General features: G+C 47.0%; 1 protein-coding gene across 1 annotated transcript; it reads right to left on the reverse strand.

Annotated features, from left to right (window-relative positions):
* Positions 1–13,475: 13,475 nt before the first annotated feature.
* CHP2 (calcineurin like EF-hand protein 2) lies at positions 13,476–17,391 on the reverse strand. The gene is made up of 7 exons (XM_060120581.1): positions 17,231–17,391; positions 16,742–16,814; positions 16,553–16,633; positions 16,290–16,420; positions 16,041–16,102; positions 15,152–15,274; positions 13,476–14,953 (listed from the first exon to the last, which is right to left on the reverse strand). Exons 1-7 carry the CDS (start codon positions 17,295–17,297, stop codon positions 14,900–14,902), a joined length of 591 nt encoding a protein of 196 aa, XP_059976564.1. The 5' UTR covers positions 17,298–17,391; the 3' UTR covers positions 13,476–14,899.
* Positions 17,392–20,992: the final 3,601 nt, after the last annotated feature.

A 20,992-nucleotide genomic window follows, 5' to 3' on the forward strand; every position in this document is an offset into this window, starting at 1 on the left:
AAGTAAAAATCTCCCCCTCCCTCCCCAGACCTTTATTCCCACTGCTCAGAAATAACCATTATTAACAGTTTCTTTGGTGTTCTCCATAAAAGTATCAACATGTATTGCTTATGATTTTTTAAATGGCCATTTTTAGAGCTTCAAAAAAAATTATAACTCAATGTCCAATCTCTACCAGACTCTCCATTATGGGTATAAGGAATATTTCTAGAGAACTCTACAATGTTTCCATCTGCACTGAAGGATTTATGTTCTCAACAGTGGAACAGAAACCAGTATAATACTTGGCACCCAGAGAACTGCAACAACCTCTTCAATTTATCGCCCTTGGCTAATGTCGAAGGCATGATGCTTAAAACATCAAAATTTAGGAGGTTGCACAAAAATGACACATTAAAAATACACATGCTTGCTTTATATTGCTAACACATGTTGGTTAGGAAAAATTAGGCCAAAAGCATATTCAGAAAAATATTTTTTAATGCACTTCATTGACATACTATGAATAAACTATTTCTAGGAGACTTCTTTGGTATACTGCTTGGAGGAGGATGGGAATTAAGACGGAAACTTTGGAAATTATAGGGAAATATATTTTTCTAGAATTGGCACAGTATCAGATAGGAATTGCATTCAGCTACTAGTAACAGAGATCAAGTTACTGTGGATTTAACAATTTTAGGGTTTATTCTCTGTTGTAAAAGGCTAGAACCGGCATGGCGGCTCCACAAAGTTATTTGGGATTCAGGCTCCTTCTCTGATTCTTTGTATATAACTTCAAACCTCAGGGTCAAGGTTGTCCATGTTCATGTTATGGCTATGGAGCTCATGTTGTAATTGGGTAGAAGAAGAGGAAGGGAAAAGAGGGTTGTCCCTCGCAGCTAAATCATTGTCCATTAAAGAGATTTAAAGGCCTGTTTACAGCTCATTGGCCATCCTTAACTGCAAAGGAACCAAAGAAATGTTGACCTTTAGCTGGGCACTTTGCCACTCCAAATAAAATCATCTTTTTATTTTTAAAGAAAGAGGGAATGGACAGGCTACAGTAGGCATCTAGCAACCTCTGCATTGGCACCTTCTCCAAGAAAAGGTATAACTTTGCTTAAGCAGGCACAAAAGTCTTAATCTTCCCAAATGTATTGCTCCTGTAGAGTCTCCCTGCTCTGTAAAGGGAACCATTCTCTAACCAGATGCTCAAGTCAAAAGCCTGCGAACCATCTTTGATCCTTCTTTTACCTTACATTCCAACCATGAACATGTTTTGTTGACACCCCCTCCAGGATATGTCCCATACCTTTCTAAATCTAACCGCCACTGTCACCATCCTAGTCCAAGTCCCCCTCTTCCTGTCTGGTCTTCCTGCTTCCACTCTTTTTTTTTTTTTTTTTCAGTGGCAGGTACCTAGGATTCCCCAGACCTGAAGAATCATGATTTCTAAAGAAAAGCCCCCAGCAACTCGACTCCAATAAAAATTAATTTTTTAAAAAAAGAAAGAAAAGCCCCCAAGCAGCTTCATTTTAAATAAATCCTTGGGTAATTCTTTTATTATGATGATTAAATACTAATAACATAAAATGTACCATTTTAAGGTTTACAATTCAGTGGCATTAGATGCTTTCACAATGTTGTGCAAACTTCACCACCATCTATTTTCAGAACTTTTTTCATCACCCCAGTGGAAACCTCATACCCATCAAGCAGTCAAAATCCATTCTTCCTGTCCCCAGACACAAATCTGCTTTCTGTCTCTATGGATTTACCTACTCTGGACTTTTCATATAAATTGAAGTATACAATATGTGGCCTTTTCTGTATGGCTTCTTTCACTTAGCATAATGTTTTCAGGATTCATCCATGTGGTAGCATGTGTTAGTACTTCACTTCCTTTTATGGCTGATATGTGGAAATATCACATTTTGTATATTCATTTTTTGGTAGACATTTGGGTTGCTTCTACTTTTTGGCTATTGTGAATAATGCTGCTAGGAACATTTGAGTACAAGTCGTTGTTTTGTTTTGTTTTTTAATTAATTTATTTTTGGCTGCATTTGGTCTTCATTGATGCCCACGGACTTTCTCTAGTTGCAACGAGCAGGGGCTACTCTTCGTTGCAGTGCATGGGCTTCTCACTGCAGTGGCTTTTGTTGCAAAGCACGGGCTCTAGGTGCACGGGCTTCAGTAGTTGTGGCACGCGGGCTCAGTAGTTGTGGCTCATGGGCTCAAGAGCACAGGCTCAGTAGTTGTGGCGCACGGGCTTAGTTGCTCCGCGGCATGTGGGATCTTCCCAGACCAGGGATCGAACCGGTGTCTCCCGCATTGGCGGGCAGTTTCTTAACCATTGCGCCACCAGGGAAGTCCCTGAGTACAAGTTTTTGTTTGAACATGTTTTCAGTTCTTTTGCGTATACACCTAGAAGCGGAATTACAGGGCCATGTGGCAATTCCATGTTCAAGTTATGGAGGAACTGCCAAACCCTGCTTCCATTCTGCCCCCTTATTTATTTTCCACACAGCAACCAAAGTGACTTCTTTAAAATTTGAAACAGATCATGTGGGCTTCCCTGGTGGTGCAGTGGTTGAGAGTTCACCTGCCAATGCAGGGGACATGGGTTCGTGCCCCTGTCTGGGAAGATCCCACATGCCGCAGAGCGGCTGGGCTTGTGAGCCATGGTGGCTGAGCCTGCGCGTCCGGAGCCTGTGCTCTGCAACGGGAGAGGCCACAACAGTGAGAGGCCCGTGTAAGGCAAAAAAATAATAAATAAATAAACAAACAAACAAATAAATAAAACAGATCATGTTATAATCCTACTTAAAACTCTCCAACTGGCTTCCCATTTCTCTTGGAATAAAATCCAAGCTCGTTATACTGACCTATATACTATGGTCCCTGCCCTTCTTTCCAATGCATCTCTTAACTCTGTCTTCACTTCTAAATGCTTTCTGTTCCTGCCTCAGGGCCTTCGCACTTGCTTTACCCTCTGGCTGGAGTGCTCTTCCTTCTAATCTTTCCATGGGAGACTTGCTCTCAGCCTTGAGGCCCCACCTCAAGCATCACCTCCTTAGAGAGGCCTTCACTTACCACCTTATCTGAAATAGCCGCACCCCGCCCTCAATTGCTGCCTATAGAATCACCCCGGTTTACTTTCTTTACAGCACTGACCCCTATCTGAACTTAACTCTTTAATATATGTTTGGTTGTATTGTCTGCCTCCCTCTCTAGAATATGAGCTCCATGACAGTGGAACTGTTTGTTTTTGCTAATCCCTATAACACCTGCTTTCAGCTCAGTGCCTGGCAAGCCAGAATGTTAATGAATATTAGTAATTAATTAAGTAATCATTCACTCAAAACTGAGTCTGAAAATTTTGCTCGGAGTTAGGAAGGAGATTGGTAGGGGTTTCAATGAGAAGTGGATGATCCAAATATTAAATTTAATATTTTTGTGAATTACAGTTGTGCTGGGAAGCGACAAGCAGACCTCTTGAATATCAACTTAGTATTCACTGAAGTATAATTATGAGAATTCATATATAAAATTGAAGGAAAATCAGGAAGAGTGTTTAATTAAAAGAAACACTTATATGATTGGAAACCAGCAATTTCTCAACAGACAGAATAGCTTAATGATTAAGAGTAAGCACCATGGACTTCACCACTTAGTAGCTCCATGACCTTGAGATTACTTCACATTCATACATAATTAAATGTGGGCTTAATTTAAAAATACCTAACTCCAGGTTTATTGTATGAATTAAATGAGGTAATGCTTGGGACTTCCCTGGTGGCGCAGTGGTTGAGAGTCCGCCTGCCGATGCAGGGGATATGGGTTCGTGCCCCGGTCTGGGAGGATCCCATATGCCGCGGAGCGGCTGGGCCCGTGAGCCATGGCCGCTGGGCCTGCGCATCCGGAGCCTGTGCTCCGCAACGGGAGAGGCCACAACAGTGAGAGGCCCGCATACCGCAAAAAGAAAAAAAAAAAAAAGAGTAGCCCCGTGCACAGCAATGAAGACCCAATGCAGCCTAAATAAATAAATTTCAAAAAATAAATAAATAATAAATGAGGTAATGCTTGTGAAAGGTTTAGCTCATTAAGTAGCCATTATTGGGCCTCCCTGGTGGTGGTTGAGAGTCCGCCTGCCGATGCAGGGGATACGGGTTCGTGCCCCGATCTGGGAGGATCCCATATCCCATACGGAGCGGCTGGGCCCGTGAGCCATGGCCGCTGGGCCTGCGCGTCCGGAGCCTGTGCTCCGCAACGGGAGAGGCCACGACAGTGAGAGGCCCGCATACCGCAAAAAGAAAAAAAAAAAAAAAAAAAGTAGCCATTATTATAATTATGCCCTTATAGCTACAATTTAGTAAAAATATAACAATTCAAACGGTATAGTTTAGAGTGATGTAACCATTAGAAAACTTTGCTAATCACTGAAAAAGAAACCATAAACTCTATATTATGCTCATAGGATATGTGAACTCACCATTCAATTCCTTTGACAAAAGTCTATTGAGCATCTACTATGCCAGACAACTGTCAGCCTCAGAAATATACTGTCCCTGCCCTTAAGGAGTCCACATTCTTAGGTGAAGGCCATCAAAAAGAGATAATTCTGGAGTGATATGATAAATGCAGTGGCTGGGATAGCTCTAAGAAGCTTCCAGTAGTTCCAAGCCCCGATGACCATCAGAAGTGATCTCCTGGGAAGTTGAGGTTTTAAAAAACACTGAAGTAGACACTACCGTTCTCCCCTTCTTCTAAAAAATAGAACTTTTAGCTATGGATTTGAGCATCCCAAATAAAGAGTACATTTCCCAGCCTCTCCTGCATCTAAGTAGACTAAGCTCTGGCCAATGGATGTGAGGGGAAGCAGTGCATGCAACTTCCAAGTAGTGCACTGCAGCGGAAGGTGTGTGCCCTCCCTCTTCACCTTTCCTCTCTTCCCATTGGCTGGAATGCAGAAGACACAGTGGTGTGCCAGCTTGGACCATGTAGAGGAGAGTAGCTTTCTAGGAATGGCAGAGCAGCAATGTGGAAAGAGTCTGGCCTCCTAACAGACATCCAGAGCAGAGCTGTCATGTAATCTTTGACTTTAATGCAAGAGAGAGGTAAATGTCTATTTTCTTTGAGCCATTATTATTTGGGGTCTCTGTCACTTGAAGACAAATCTATTTCCAAAAAATATATACAAAATTCCTGGCCTTACCTCTGCAACTTTTATTGTAGTAGGTTTATGATGAAGCCCAAGTAACTATATTTTTTAAAGTTTCCCAGGGAATTTATTTTGATGTTCAGACAGTTTTGAGAACTACTGAGTTGCAAATGGCTCAACAAAGCACTACCAGAAAAGGTCTTGAATAGTAAGTAGGAACTAAGAGTGGGGGAAAACACAGTCCAAGGAAAGAGGAAAGCCAGAATCAGTGAGAAACCACATGGCACCACTGAGTAAGTACCTCAAATGTTTAGCACTCCTAGAACATGGAATAATAGGCATGCAGGAAAAATAGATGAAGCTAAAAAGACTGCAGAGGTAATGCATATCACAGAGGGCCTGGGCAGCTACCAAAATACTAGACCTTATAAGTTGTGGAAAACTGTTTAAGAGTTTAAAGGAGAGGAGTGACCCAATTAGACTTTTGTTTTTGTTTTAAAATGTTTACCGTCTTAGAACATTTGTCTTTATATGTTCATACACATTTTTACAAATGGGGTTATAATGTATATATTGTTGTCTTTTTTTTTTTTTTTTTTTTGCGGTAAGCGGGCCTCTCACTGTTGTGGCCTCTCCCGTTGCGGAGCACAGGCTCCGGATGCACAGGCTCAGCGGCCATGGCTCACAGGCCCAGCCGCTCCGCGGCATATGGGATCCTCCCGGACCGGGACACGAACCCATATCCCCTGCATCGGCAGGCGGACTCTCAACCACTGTGCCACCAGGGAGGCCCTATTGTTGTCTTTTAATGACAGAAAATATTCATCTGTAGCATCATTTAAATTATTTATTTATTTATTTATTTATTGGCTGTGCTGTGCGGCTTGCAGGATCTTAGTTCCCTGACCAGGGATTGAACCTGTGCCCCCTGCAGTGCAAGCGCGGAGTCCTAACCACTGGACCCCCAGGGTATTCCCTATAGCACCATTTTAAATAGATAAATACCACCTCATTTTATGAATAGGTATTATTTTTAACCAGTCCCATTATAGTGGCTTCATCCTTCTGCAGTTTAACTAAGCTGGAACTACATTTCCAAGAGTTCCCTTCTCTATAGTCTGGGTTACAGTTGGCCATGAGAAAAATGTATGCAGGATTGGGCAGGCAGAAGTGAAGGAGATGTCTTTACGCTCTGAAGGTCAGCGTATGGCACTGTTGCCACTCACACACGTTATGGCTGATCTGCTGTTTCACCTTGTCTGTGTGGGGCAGCAGCCAGGCCTGCGGCTGCTCCAGCAACTCTGGGTCTCCTTTGGCTTCTCCAAATCCTGGGAGATGCATGTGATGGGTGCCTGCCCGTTACCCACATCGTCAAGGCTGCAGGTGGTAACAGGTTCCACTCTGTCCTCACCGGCTCCTGTTCATCTTTGCATTTGCCGACTTCATGTATATTTTTCCTTCCCAACTGTTGACATCAGGCCCAACACCAGAATTCAGAAAAGCCACCCCCTTACATACTGACTACTGGACCACTGATGACCTGTTCCCGCAGATGTGCAGGGTCTAATCTCTATACTAAGTTCCTTAGTCCCTTTCACCCTTAGTGGTTCTGCTTCTCTGACCAAACTCTAACTGAATCCTGTCTCTGTTCATCGGATTCTCTGGGAAGCAGACACTGAGACGGACTTAGGAGTGCAGTTGGGAGTAACACCTGGGAAGATAAAACAGTGAAGAAGCAGGATTGGCTAGAGAGAGCCTCAGATCGCAATGCAGACTTGGCACAGGTTCAGCCAAGTCAGCAGGGAGCCCTGGAGCATAGTTTCCTGCTAGAGGAGTCCCGTGGATGAGCAAAACTCGCCAGGCTCTTGCACCTTGCTCAGTCCTCAGCCAGGGCTGCCTCAGAAGAACGTGGCCTCTGCGTGAGAGTACGGCGGATCCGGAACAGATCAAAGGTGGAATCTGCCAGCTCCAGCACTCCTTGCAGTGAAGGACAAGTTCATTCTTTTTTTTTTTTTGCATTTTTTTTACATCTTTATTGGAGTATAATTGCTTTACAATGGTGTGTTAGTTTCTGCTTTATAACAAAGTGAATCAGTTATACATATACATATGTTCCCATATCTCTTCCCTCTTGCGTCTCCCTCCCACCCTCCCTATCCCACCCCTCTAGGTGGTCACAAAGCACCGAGCTGATCTCCCTGTGCTATGTGGCTGCTTCCCACTAGCTATCTATTTTACGTTTGGTAGTGTATATATGTCCATGCCACTCTCTCGCTTTGTCACAGCTTACCCTTCCCCAGGCTCTTCAATAAGTGGTGCTGGGAAAACTGGACAGGTACATGTAAAAGTATGAGATTAGATCACTCCCTAACACCACACACAAAAATAAGCTCAAAATGGATTAAAGACCTAAATGTAAGGCCAGACACTATCAAACTCTTAGAGGAAAACATAGGCAGAACACTCTATGACATAAATCACAGCAAGATCCTTTTTGACCCACCTCCTAGAGAAATGGAAATAAAACCAAAAATAAACAGATGCGACCTAATGAAACTTCAAAGCTTTTACACAGCAAAGGAAACCATAAACAAGATCAAAAGACAAGTTCATTCTTGAAGGGACACCCCAGAGGCTGCCCCGCCCACAATCACACAGTTAATTGACTCCGGTTTTTCACGTTGCTCTAAACAATACTTAGGTGAATAATCTAGCAGGTCAATCTTTTTGCACATCCATACATATTTACTTAGGATTAATTCCCAGGAATGAGAGTTCTGGGTCAAAGCATAGGGCCAGTTTTGAGGCTTTTGATTTATAAAACCAGAGTGATCCTCAGAAGAATCAGGGTTTTAATTAGAATTTAATGAACACTGAGGCTGAACATTTTTATATGACTTTGGACATTTGTATTTCTTTAAAAAAATTTCTTGTTCATATCCTTGCCTATATGATATTCATCCTTTTTAAAGGATTTGAAAGAGCTATTTATATGTAAAAGATTTTGACCCCTTGTCTGATATGTATAACGCAAATGATCCTTCTGTTTGCCCTTTGTCTTTAACTTTTTTCATGTTTTTTTTGATATACAGAATTTTTTATATATTTAATACTATTAATAGTTTCCTTGGTGATTATTCTTAGAAAAGCCTTGGCCACTCAAGATTACATTAATATTCAATTATATCCTTTTTTTAACCATGATGTTTTATTTTGTGATCTGATTTGGGGGGGTCTAATATATAAATATATAATGTTTTATCATACTGTATAAACTGTGTGTGTGTGTGTGTGGGTGTATAGCTGTCCTTTCTTTTTTTGTCCCATTGATCTTTCTGTAGCAATAGCCCAACTGTTTTAATTATTTTGGTTTCATAATAAATATTAACTAACATATAGTTAAGCATACACAAATATATTAAGCATCACCTGTGTTAAGTACTTAACAACTTTGTTTTAATTATTTCAGTTTCATGATAAATATTAACTATTTAACATAACAATGTTTTGATAATTTTTATTTCATGATAAATGCTAACTGGTAAGGTAAGACCCATCTTAAAATTTATTTTTTTTAAATGTCTACTTGTCTTCCCTGTAAGGTTATGCATCTGTTCCTATATCCACGTGTGGCAAGTAAAAGACGGCCATAAATTTTTTAATACTCCTCCCCTCCAGAGAGAGAATCTGTCTCCCCTCCTCTTGTGGGCTCTGTGACTGGTTTGTCCTGATACATTATGGCAGAAGTGATGTTGGGCCAGTTTCCCGGCCTGGGCTTTTCCACTTCCTGTCTCTTAGGACACTGTCTCTCAAGCCCTGAGCTGCCATGGAGGAAGTCCACAACCTTCACATTGCCATGCCAGAGAGCCCAGACTTCAAAGCATCCCTACCAAGGTGCCACACCTGTAAGTAAAGCCAGCTGGACCCTCCAGACCAGCCCGTGTGCCAGCTGAATACCAGAGTGGACTCAGTCAACACCACGTGCTGCAGAAGCATTGCCCAGCTGAGCCCTGCCCGAATCCCTGAACCACAAAATCATCAGGTATAATAAAATGGTGGTTGTTTTAAGCTAAGTTTTCAGGTGATTTGCTATGCAGCAACAGAACATCATATGATAGAACATCATGACTCCCTATGGGAGTAGACTTTCCTGCTCTGTTGACTTCAAGTTAGACTGTGACTTGCTTTGGCCAATGGTATCCAAGTAGACAAGACATATGGCAGGTCTGCACAGAAACTTAACCACGTTTCCTGCAGCTCTTTTGCTGTCCCTCTGCCATGTGGCATGTCCCTGACAGAGGCTGCTCCTTCAGCCTGCGTCCTGCAGCATGAAGGCATGTGGAGCAGAGGGCAGCTGACCCACAGCTAACAACATACAGTGTAAGCAAGGAATAAACTCTTGCTGTCTTAAGCCATCAAGATTTAGGTGTTGTCCACTATCACAGTCACACTTAGAATAACATACTACACAGCTGTTATTTCTCTCCCCTTTCATCATTATTGGGAAAGCCCATTTCCCATGATGAAGTCTGAAGATGTCAGATATTCATTTTCCCAGCCTCCCTTACAGCTAGAGGTGTTCTTGTTCTGACCAACGACAAGTAAAGGGCAATCTATGAGTGGGATGTAGTTTTGGGAAATATTTTCCTCAGCGATCAAAATACAGACACGAAAGGAGTTATCTTTAGCTGCCCTGGCCACCCACCTGTTCTAGACACTATTCCTGTGAGGGTGTGTTGGCTAGAGCCACAGCAGCCATCTTGTAACCATGAGTCAACAAACCTGAGAATTAAAAGCCAATATGCTGAGGAATGGAGGGTTAACAAGATCTTGGATCTTTAATAAAATTGTTGAGCCACTCAACATCTCTAGGACTGCCTACCACCAAAAACATCTTATAATGTGAGACAATTGTCTCAATCGTGTAAGCCACTGTTAGTTGGTAATTCTGTTATTTGTAGCCAAAAACAAAAAACAAAACAAAACATTTAACTAGTGTACAGTTATCTGCTGATTTTGCCTTCCCAGAACCAGCATGCAACCTTTTTCTTCTGGCAACAGCATTGTCTTTTAAGGAATCGATACCACACACACACACACACACACACACACACACACACACACACATTTGACGCAGCATTTGGTACAAGTGAGATTGCAATCTCCAGCTCCTGGGGTGAGCATGTGACCAGCCTGGCCAATCAGAGTGGTACATCCACCCAGCTATAGCGAGATTTACTTCTTTAAGCTGAGGTTCATTTCTGTGTCTTTTGGCAAAGCTATTGGGAAAAAGAGGCTCCCTTTTCATTGGGATTGCTGCTGGGGAATGAAACCAACACAGAGAAAAGCAGAGTACAGAGAGAAAAGATGGATTTCTGATGACATCAATGAGCCTTTGGGACTGTCCTTTGCCAAGTCTACCTTTGGACTTTCTGTTCAGTTATATGAACCAACAAAGTCTTATTATTTCATAAGCTGGTTACAACGGAAAGATTCCTGACTGATACAGACCAGAGTCCTGGTTTACAGGTAGGGCCAAGGGGCCTCAGCTGAAGTAAAGCAGGTTGGAGGGCAGGGTGACATAGGGGAAGGACAAGACATAATAACTCTACGAGGTACTGCTGTTATCTGTCTCTTTCATGGATGTTGGAGGCTGACGCATTGAAGGGTAAAGTTCCTTACCCAAGGGCATTCAGTGAGTAATTAAAAGGGTCCAGGTTCAATCTCAGGCTTTTTTTTTTTTTTTTTTTTTTTTTGCTGTACGCGGGCCTCTCACTGCCGTGGCCTCTCCCGCTGCAGAGCACAGGCTCCGGACACACAGGCTCCGCGGCCACGGCTCGCGGGCCCAGCCGCTCCGCGGCATGTGGGACCCTCCGGGATCGGGGCACGAACCCGTGTCCCCTGCATCGGCAGGCGGACTCCCAACCACTGCGCCACCAGGGAAGCCCTCTCAGGCTTAATAGAACTCCAAAACTCAACTTATTTTTATTGAACCACACTGATTCTCAGGGTAGCTCTATAACCAAGAATCAAGTCTATGTAATGCCTCATAAACATCAAGAAGAGTTTTATTGGTGTGGGCTGGGCAGGGCAGAGGACAACTCATAGCTTCCTTCTATTGTATTTGAGAGTCAAGTTCAGAATTCTTAATTATTTTCCTGATTAGCCATAATTAGGTTTATACAACATTACTACTTAAGTGCTACTCCCCAGGGCTCCTACACACGCTGTCTCAGGTTCAGTCACCTTGGCAAGGAAAGGGGCTTCTGGAATTCCCATCTTATTTTCAGGATATGTAGATGGGTTCTTCCAGAAAACCCCAGGTCAGCGAAAGACCTTTGCAGCAGCCCTGGTGGAACAAGTGGGGGTTGTGCCAGTGCCTGTCCCACACCTCTCTGGGAATCGCCTCTCAAGTGGATCCCAAGCACCAGGCCTTCAGCTCCTCCCTTGATGACTCTTGCCTTCTGAGCCCAGCAGGTAGGCAAATTCACAGGCCCCGTTTCCAAGCTCACAGTCTTACCAGGTGTGGACACAAATGTCAGCAAAGGGCTGTTGCTCTTAACATTTCCAGCTCTGTAATAAACCGTCTGTTGTAACGCCTTGCTACTTGTCCCTGGACCTGACCTGGTGAGTGGACTCCATTTCAGTGCTCAACCTTTACCAAACCCAAGCTGACTGGCAGCCAGTCCGAGAAGCAGGATGCCCAGCCCACCGATGGCTGCCTCCAAAATGGTCCCTGGACCCAGGACTACTGCCTTCCAGTTCCCCCAGCCAGTGGATCCCAAAGTGTAGGAAACACAGTGCTCATGTACCCAAGATGATTTTCAGAGGTAACCCCACAGTTCTAAATAACCCCAAATCACACAATGAAAAGGCGATTCTTTCTCCATCCTGTAGATCACCACAGAGGAGCTGTGTTTCAGGCAGGTTTGTCTTTTTTTTTTTTTTTTTTTTTTTTTTTGCGGTACGCGGGCCTCTCACCTCTGTGGCCTCTCCCGTTGCGAAGCACAGGCTCCGGAAGTGCAGGCTCAGCGGCCATGGCTCATGGGCCCAGCCGCTCCGCAGCATGTGGGATCTTCCCGGACTGGGTCACGAACCTGCGTCCCCTGCATCGGCAGGCGGACTCTCAACCACTGCTCCACCAGGGGAGCCCCAGGTTTGTCTTTTACAACTCTTTAACACTTGCTAATCTCTCTTTTTGACATTTGTTTGTTTCTTTCTATGTATTTTGTTTACGGCAGTTTCTAATTTACAGGAGTGATATTCAGTTCCTTTACAAGCTCAAATACATAAATTTTTAAACAAGTCAATTCATAGACAAATAATAAGTAAATAATGGCACAGCTCGTAGAGACTGTATGGCAACAATGACGAGGGTGGTAGACAAATCACTGCATTTGGCAACTGCTAATGACAGCACAGGGCTCCCCACCGGTGTCATCAGAGCCCCCCACCCCCAGAACAAATCCATAGGCAACTCTGTCAGGGTCGATATCAAGAGGATGAGTTTCAGACAGTTTATACCACAGCAGCCAGACGGGTGCCCCGCCCTCCTGCCTGACAAAGGTCTCCAACCTCCTAAGCTTGGTGAGATCCTGAAGACTTCATGCTGAGAAAAAGTGGGGGCAGTTTGCTCCCTCACCCACCAGAATAGCAAGTAGAGGCTGGGGGATCCCCCAGGCCCTCCAGGGACCCTTATTCGGTCAGGAGCACTACTCACTGGCACAGAGCAGGTGTGGATCCAGAGGCTATGGGCCAGTGTTATGCCCGGTGCCTTGTGGTGGTTGAAGAACAGCTCACTGGTAGCTGTCACCGGGAGCCTGGCTGGAAGCTTTTTTTTTTTTTTTTTTTTTTTTTTGTGGTGCGCGGGCTTCTCACTGCTGTGGCCTCTCCCGTTGCGGAGCACAGGCTCCGGACGTGCAGGCTCAGCGGCCATGGCTCACGGGCCCAGCCGCTCCACGGCATGTGGGATCTTCCCGGACCGGGGCACGAACCCATATCCCCTGCATCGGCAGGCGGACTCTCAACCACTGCGCCACCAGGGAAGCCCTGGAAGCTTTTTTTAAAAATATTTATTTATGGGCTTCCCTCGTGGGAAGGGGGTGGGGGGAAGGGGATATGAGAATCTGTTGTTCAATGGGTAAAAGTTACAGTTATACAAGATGAGTAAGTTCCAGAGATCTGCCATACGACAGAGTGCCTAGTCAACAGTAATACTGTGCACTTAAACATACGTTAAGCATGTTAGGTCTCATGTTACATGTTCCTACTACACATGTTAAAATAAACCTAAAAAACAAAGGGAAACAGGAAATTTTTGGAGATGATGGATATGTTTATTACCTTAATCATGGTAATGGTAATACAAGTATATACACATGTCCAAACTCACCAAATTGCATACATTAATTATGTGCAATTTTTTGTATACCAATTATATCTCAATAAAGCTGGGGGAAAAGTCATTGACATATACAGTAATGGTGAATGCCGAGCAGCTGATGTGCTGATAAATGTTTAAAAACAGGCTCTCCTAAGCAGAAAAGTGCTAGACTATTGCATCTGCCAATGTCTATGGTGTAAATATTCCCACTGCAGCAATTTCAAGCTACCAAGTCTGACATCACTGAAAGCAGACTTAGGAAGATAGACGCACAATTGGCTCCCAATGTGTCTTGTATCAAAGTGCTGATACAAGACAACTCCAGCACAGGCCTGGGAAGGGATATGAGCGGGGTACCGACAGCATCTCCTTTACGTATAGCCAGAGTGCTTTGCTACAGACATAGAATCTCATGATTTTATGTGACTTTTACACTCTCTTCTGTGATATGCCAATGCTTGAACATCTTACTATGAAACAAAATGGAAGTACTCTCCAAACCTTTTAATTATTTCATACTCTAGGAAGGTATGTCTTGTCTATTATTTTTACATCACCTCTTCCCCCACTACCCACCTTCATCAGTGAAAACCCACTTAAGAAGCCAGACTTCAAGGATCCCTTCATTTGGTCAACCTAACACTAATGGATATCTCTTGTTTTGCCTGACCAGCATCATTTCCCCTTCTGATAATAACCCTGCATTTTCTTTTAAGCAACCATCCTTTACCCCATCTTGAGTCCTCCTCGGGCCTTATTTCCTGGCTCTGGCATTTAGCACATGACAGTCCTGGCCAAATAGAAAGTTCCATTCCCCTGGAGAAATGACAAGGTTCCAGGGGGGCTAATGAGACTCTTTGCTTGGAATTATTGAACAAGAAAATCTCTTCCCTCTGCATTAATAGGCTAGTAGGATGGAAGCCTGGAGCTGCTGGTGGCCATCCTCCACTACAAGGAAAGAGCCCACCTGAGAACGAATACAACACAAAAGAAAGCTGAGATGAGAGACAGAAAATAACTGAGTCCTGAGAGCATCATTTTGGTCCTTGGATTCAGCTGTGCCTGAGACACTTGCAGACTTTCCCAGTTTTCTGGATACTTCCACACTTTTTCAATATATGAACCCATAAAATTTTTTTTACCTGAAATCCCCTTGATTTGGGTTTTCAGTCACTTGCAACCAAAAATTTTCTGGCTGATTCACAGATCTGAGATCAAATGAGTTGGTAAACACCCCTCCAAACTTTCCTCTTTGGTCCTAGTTAGAGCTCAGTGTACAAGTAAGAATACAGTTCACTGGGGCTGGGCCTCCATGAGGAGGAATCCCAAGCAGAACTGGTCCATGTAAGCTACCCATGGCACAAAGGGGGTCACTTCAGGATCCGGATGCTCATTTTCTGCTCGATGTTCATCTTCTCTAAGGACTGTGGGGAGATGGGTGGTAGTCAAGAGGCTTGAATTCCAAACCTCTATGCTTCCAACCTCCTCTCCCATCCCCCAGGCCCCATGATTCCCTGGGGGACCCCCTCTCTTTCTGCCCTCCTCCTTCCAACTTCATTTCCCATGTCCACCTGTCCTAGGGACTCCTGGTCTCAACTTCTCAGGCCTGAGGGCATCCTGACCTTGGCGAACTCCAGGAAGGACACAGCGCCATCCCCATCTTCGTCGGCTTCCTGCACTGTGCGGTCGGCAATGCTCTCCAGCTGCTCTTCTGTCACCTGTACCCCAAGCATCAGCCGGAGTACCTGGGTGGTGGAGGAAGAGACAGAGACAGCCATAAGGAGGAGGCGCAGGGACTACTAACACCATCCCCCAAACCTAGTCCGCATCACCCCAAATGTTAGTACCAATTTTGTAATCCATCCCTCATTCATTTTCCCCCGATTCCAGTCACTTCCCACCACAGCCCCCAATAATTCCCCCATTGCTTCTCCATCCAACTCCCCCATCTGTCATTCACTATCCCACTCTCACCTCAGTAATGTGCCCAAGCTCATTACTCAAGCCCAACCTTAGAACCCAGTCTCCACCTATCCTCCACCCCATCCCCCATCTCATCCTCCAACTAGTCCCAAATCCATCCACCACCTCATCACATCTATCCCAGAGTTTCTCAGTCTCAGCACTATTGACATTTGGGGCCAGATAACTCCTTTTGGGGGGTGGGGTGGGGAGGGGGCCACCCTGGGTATTGTAAAATGTTTAGCAGCGTTCCTGACCTCTACCCACTAGGTCCCAGGAGCACCACCCCATCAACCAAAAAGGTCTCTAGATATTGCCAGTGTCATTCAGGGGGCAAAATCACCCCCAGTTGAGAGCTACCGATATATTTCCAACTTCATACCCAAATGTTCCCCATCCCATCTCCCAACTAACCCACACTCCAACCCCACCCACTCCCATTCCCCACCCAACACCCCAGTCATCTGCATCTCCCACCCACCAATCATCCCTCCATCGCCCACAGCCATTCCGTTCTACCACGCCCCCCTTCCCTTGGGTTCTTCCAACCTGCAGCATCTCATGCCTGGAGATCTTTCCATCTCGATCCAGGTCGTAGAGCTGGAATGCAACTGGGAAGAGAGTGGAGGGGGAAAAGGAAGGTGGGTCTTCCCTGGCTCTCTTCCCTTCAAAGTTCACCTTGGAGGAGTGGGGTGCGGGGGACACCAATGGGTCCACACAGGGAGTGGAAGGTGCCTGGGCCTTCTCAACGGGTGTGGTCAATCTGAGGTTCCACTCGGGTAGGGGGCACAGACTCACAGCGAAGTTTGTTCATTCTGCTGTTGAGGGGCTCGGGTGCCCTGGGGTCCCGGTTTCCGTGGTCCTCATCATCTACAGGTCGAAAGTGAGCCAGGACTCTGACAAAGGCTGGGAAGTCCAGTTGCAGACTCCTGGGGGGTGGGGGGAGGCAGGCAATGGTGCAGGCGCGGTGGTCGCCGTGGCCCTGCCTCTGCCTCTGCCTCAGTCGCTAACCTTCCCCCCCAGGCTCTCACCCCCACCTCCCCACCCGCGGCGAGGCTCACCCGTCAGGGAAGAAGCTGTCTATAATGCGGTCTCCCAGGGGGTTCACGGCCAGCGCCCCGATCTGCTGCAGATCCACGCGGCTGGAAAGTCAAAGTTTAAGGGGGGTGGGGCAAAGACGGAACATGGTCAAGGAGGGGATGGGGTCAGAGAGGCAGAGGTGAGAGGTCAGAAGGCCAGCTCCGGCTCACCTGAGGTAGCCCTTCTCATTACTGTCAAGCGCTCGGAACCGGTAGTAGAGGCGGAGCAGACTGGCCTGCGAGACTGCGGGAGCGGAGGCGGACGGTGACTCCCCGAGGACTCTGGGAACGCGGCCGAACCCCGGGATGCGCTCCATGCCCAGGGCGGCCGCGGGGGTTGAGCGGGGGGCGGGGGGCTGGCTGGAGGGAGGCTCCACCCGGGCCCCGGGGCCGAGCGGGCGGAGTGGGACCCGGGAGATCCGGGAGACCAAAAGAGACCAAAGCCACCCCCTCCATCCGCCTCCGGTCCTGCAGTCTGCCTCGACCCCGGCTGGAGGCTAGCTGGGTGCCCACAAGCCCGGAGCCGGGACCCCTGGGTGAACGCGCCCCCCGCCCGCGAGCCCGGCCGCTAGGATCTTCTAGGTTCTCCCGGCCCCGGGACCCTCCCCCGGAGCCCCCCGGAACCCCACCGGGTCCCCGGGCGCTATGCGCCGCACTCACAGCCGGTCTCCCGCTGGATGCTGTCCACGTCGGGGATCCTGGCGGCGTGGGAGCTGCGGGAGCCCATGGCCGAGCTGCGCCGGGGCCGGCGTCCTCCCCGCCCGCCTCGCAGGCGCGGCCGCGTGGTGGCCCCTGGGCCGAAGGCCACAGCCCTGGCGGGGAGCCAGGCTCCTGAACCCCGCCGTTCCTCGCCTCCCACCCGCGACCCGGGCGAATAGAAAACCGTGCCCGGGTGGCGGGGTCAGCGGGGCGAGAGCGAAGAACGCGCGGTTGCATCCCGAGACTCTGAGGTCGGGCGGGGAGGGGAGGGGAGGGGAGGGGAGGGGAGGGGAGGGGCTGGGCTGGGCCGGGTCCGCCGGCCGCGAGTCCCCGTTCCCACGCTCGCCCCGGCACCGACCCGCCTCCTCCCTCCCGGCCCTGGGCCTCCCGGGTGCCGCTGAGCAAGGCTCGAGGTCCGCCCTTCTTCATCTGGAGACAGAATCCAAGTCCTTCTGGGAAGTGGGTGACGGGTGGGCAGGGGAGCTAGACGTATTCGTCCCAATTCGGGATGGCCCCAGCCTGGGGCCCCCTACCCAGGCAGGAGGGCCTGGAGACAGAGGCCTTGAAAGAATCCCAAACGGGGCTGAAGCGAGGAGGGTTGGGAGGCGGAGAGCAAGGGCTGGTTTAAGTAGAAGGAGCGCCGGGTTTGAACGACTTAGATTGGAATCCCAGCTATGCTTCTCACTCTGGACAAGTCAGCGTATCTTGGTTTCATCTCTTTTGTTTGGTTCACATAGCCTTGTTGTTGTTTAATTGAGTCAATGCTTAAAAATCTGGATATTTAACCCCAAATCCCAAATTCCTGGCTTCTGAAAAATCAGATCTGACACCATGAGGCCCGCAGTCCTGCCTGGCGCCGCTTGGGGGCAGCTGGGAACAGCTGCCATGTGTAGAGGGGGCATCCTGAGGGGTCCTCCTGCTATAGTCCCCAGCCAGCCCGGCTGCTCCCTTACGAGCCCTACTGGGCTCTGGTAGAAGCTCCAGCTAAGGGACTGACTAAGCCCTCCGACCAGCCCTCAAGCACCAGGGGAATCCACATGCAGCCTGAGGGAGCGTCACAAACCTCACTGTCACCAACCTTAACATAATAATAATAACGACAGCAAGGGCGCTCATTTTTTTGAGCACTCACCATGGGCCCTGCACTTTGCTATGCCTTTTAAGTGCATTAACTCAGGTGCTTGCTACACTGCCATCTTCCCACTTTTCTGTGGTGGAGGCTGCCATCGCTTGAAATAGCTGTGAACTGTTATAAAGCATGTATCCTCCATGGGGGCCACATCACCCCCAAGGGGCAAAAATCTTCTTTTTATGTATGAAACACAGACACACATATAACACATAAATAGATATATTTATATATCTGTAGTATTAAAATTTCATGGGAGGGACTTCCCTGGTGGCGCAGTGGTTAAGAATACGCCTGCCAATGCAGGGGAAACGGGTTCGAGCCCTGGTCCGGGAAGATCTCACATTCCACGGAGCAACTAAGCCCGTGTGCCACAACTACTGAACCTGCGCTCTAGAGCCCACGAGCCACAACTACTGAGCACATGCGCCACAACTACTGAAGCCCGTGCGCCTAGAGCCTGTGCTCCCCAACAAGAGAAGCCACCGCAATGAGAAGCCCGCGCACCGCCATGCAAAGAGTAGCCCCCGCTCGCCGCAACTAGAGAAAGCCCGCGCCCAGCAACGAAGACCCAACACAGCCAAAAAAAAAAAAAAAAAAAAAAGATTTCATGGGAGAGGGGTGGTTAAGGGAAAAAAAAGTCTAATAATGCTCCTTAAGTGGGGGGTGATAATTTTTTAAAAGTTGAGAAACTCAGTTGTAAAGGAACAAGCACCACAGGTGTCCAGCTTTGCATGTATCATTACCCTCTCTTCCCCCATCATAATCACATATATACACAAATTTCCCAAGGGGAAAAAAGGCAAGCTGTTCATTACAAGGGTTCAAGTTCATACCCGCCTTGGAGAGAGAGAAACTGGAGAAACAATCAAGCCTCTAGCCCCAGGCAGAGTCGCACATCAGATAAGCCTTGAAAATATTGATCTAAGAAGTGCATGCTTCTCTTTTCAGGTACCCCAGGGATTAGGCAACTGTCATAAAGAATGCCTGATTCCCTTTCAGATGCCCCACAAGGACTAAAGCATGCGGGAAACTACACTGCTCCCTAATGAAGCCAAGCAATCACTCCCGCGCCACCCTGGGAGTGTAGGACGGGTTAGGTTCTGAACCCAGGATGGGGTAAGAGTCCCTGGGAGCCTGCAATAATCATCTCAGTCCAGCTTGGGCTGCTGATCTTGGAAAGAGCTCGTCCAGCCTTAATCTCTGAGTCAGTGCTGCACTAAAGTAAATCAGGCCAGAGAGCAATTTACAACCCCAATCCACATACCATCACAAGCTTACAGGAAAACACTGTGCTAGAATTGATTCCTGCTTCATGCATACAAGTAGTGTTTAAATCAACTTCACAATTTACATGGCCACATCTTTTCAGGGCACTTAAAGGGGAAATGTTTTGGGGAGAATTTCATCTGAAGAATCTGTTGAATAGGATTCAGGCTAAACGTTTGTCATTTGCTTTTAAGCTGCATAAAAGTTGCTAGCCATTCTTGATGAAGCAATACTGAGGTTCAACTGGAAAAATGCAGATGCAAGAATAGTTGGGAAAATATAGAACACTTACAACTCAATAACAAAAAGACAGCTCCTTGTTTTTACAATGTTCTCAATGAGTTTAATATTTTAATATATGTTAGAGCTCCTTTTCCCCATAAAATTGCAGGTTCCTTAAGGGTGGAGGGCATATAAGAAATTATAGAACAAGGCCAGATACCTGGAAAGTCCAAATATCTGTGTCCTCCTGCTGAGAGCTCAGGACAAGAAGGCTTGACCAAGCCCCCCTTTCTGCCCTCATACTGCAAGGGGAATTTGGTTAGTTTTTCAAATTAAGCTTTTAAATTTGTCAGCTTAACAGGGAACTTACACATTCCAAACTCATCTTTCTAGCAAGAGTCAAGTTACACCACACACAAGGTGGCCTGTTTCCTGAGTTATTTAATTAGAATCTACAGATATCCACAGGGAAAACATATTTCAAAACAGGCTGCCTCTTTGGGAGAGAGTGGGGATGGGTGCACAAGTGTGGGAGGAAAGAATAAGACGATGCCCCTGGAAGATATTAGCTCCAGACTTGTTTTGGGAGCAATGATCTTCACACATTAGATTTCCAAAGACACACCTGGAAAGGAGAGTGGGCTGGAGCTGAGCTTGGCTGTCACCACGTGGAAGAGGGAGCTGAGAATTTCAGACAGCTGTGGTTCTTGGAGCAACCCTACCCAAGGGAATCACACAGAAAAGTCCCCTCCAAGACAGCTGTTCTGGTTACTATAAGGTTCAGCTGCTGTAACAAAGAGCCTCCACATAAGAATCGCTAGTAGAAGTTGGCATCTCTCTCATGTTTGGGCCTGGAGGCAGACAGTCCAGGGCTGGCCTGGCAGGGCTGCTCCAGGAAGCTCCTCTCCCTTGATGCTCTATCATCCCAGGGACGTTGCCCTCATCCAGGATGGACGCAGGCCAGGATGGACCTCCAGCCTCAGAGCTCACGTTCTCACCAGCAGGACAGAGGGAGAAGCAGGGAAAAGAGCCTGCCTCTCCCTCCTAGGAAGTATCCTAGAAGTCATGCAAATTGCTTCCCATTCCATTCTGGAGGGAGAGCT

This window comes from Mesoplodon densirostris, chromosome 16 (assembly GCF_025265405.1).
Source record: "Mesoplodon densirostris isolate mMesDen1 chromosome 16, mMesDen1 primary haplotype, whole genome shotgun sequence".
Lineage (NCBI taxonomy): Eukaryota > Metazoa > Chordata > Mammalia > Artiodactyla > Ziphiidae > Mesoplodon > Mesoplodon densirostris.

Excerpts from the sequence above, each read along its gene's own strand:
- CHP2 (XM_060120581.1), bottom strand. The coding sequence starts at position 17,297 with ATGGGCTCCCGCAGCTCCCACGCCGCCAGGATCCCCGACGTGGACAGC. Across the intron at positions 16,634-16,741 it reads AATGAGAAGGGCTACCTCAG|CCGCGTGGATCTGCAGCAGA; the intron begins GTGAGCCGGAGC and ends TTGACTTTCCAG. Across the intron at positions 15,275-16,040 it reads CCAGGCATGAGATGCTGCAG|GTACTCCGGCTGATGCTTGG; the intron begins GTTGGAAGAACC and ends TCCACCACCCAG.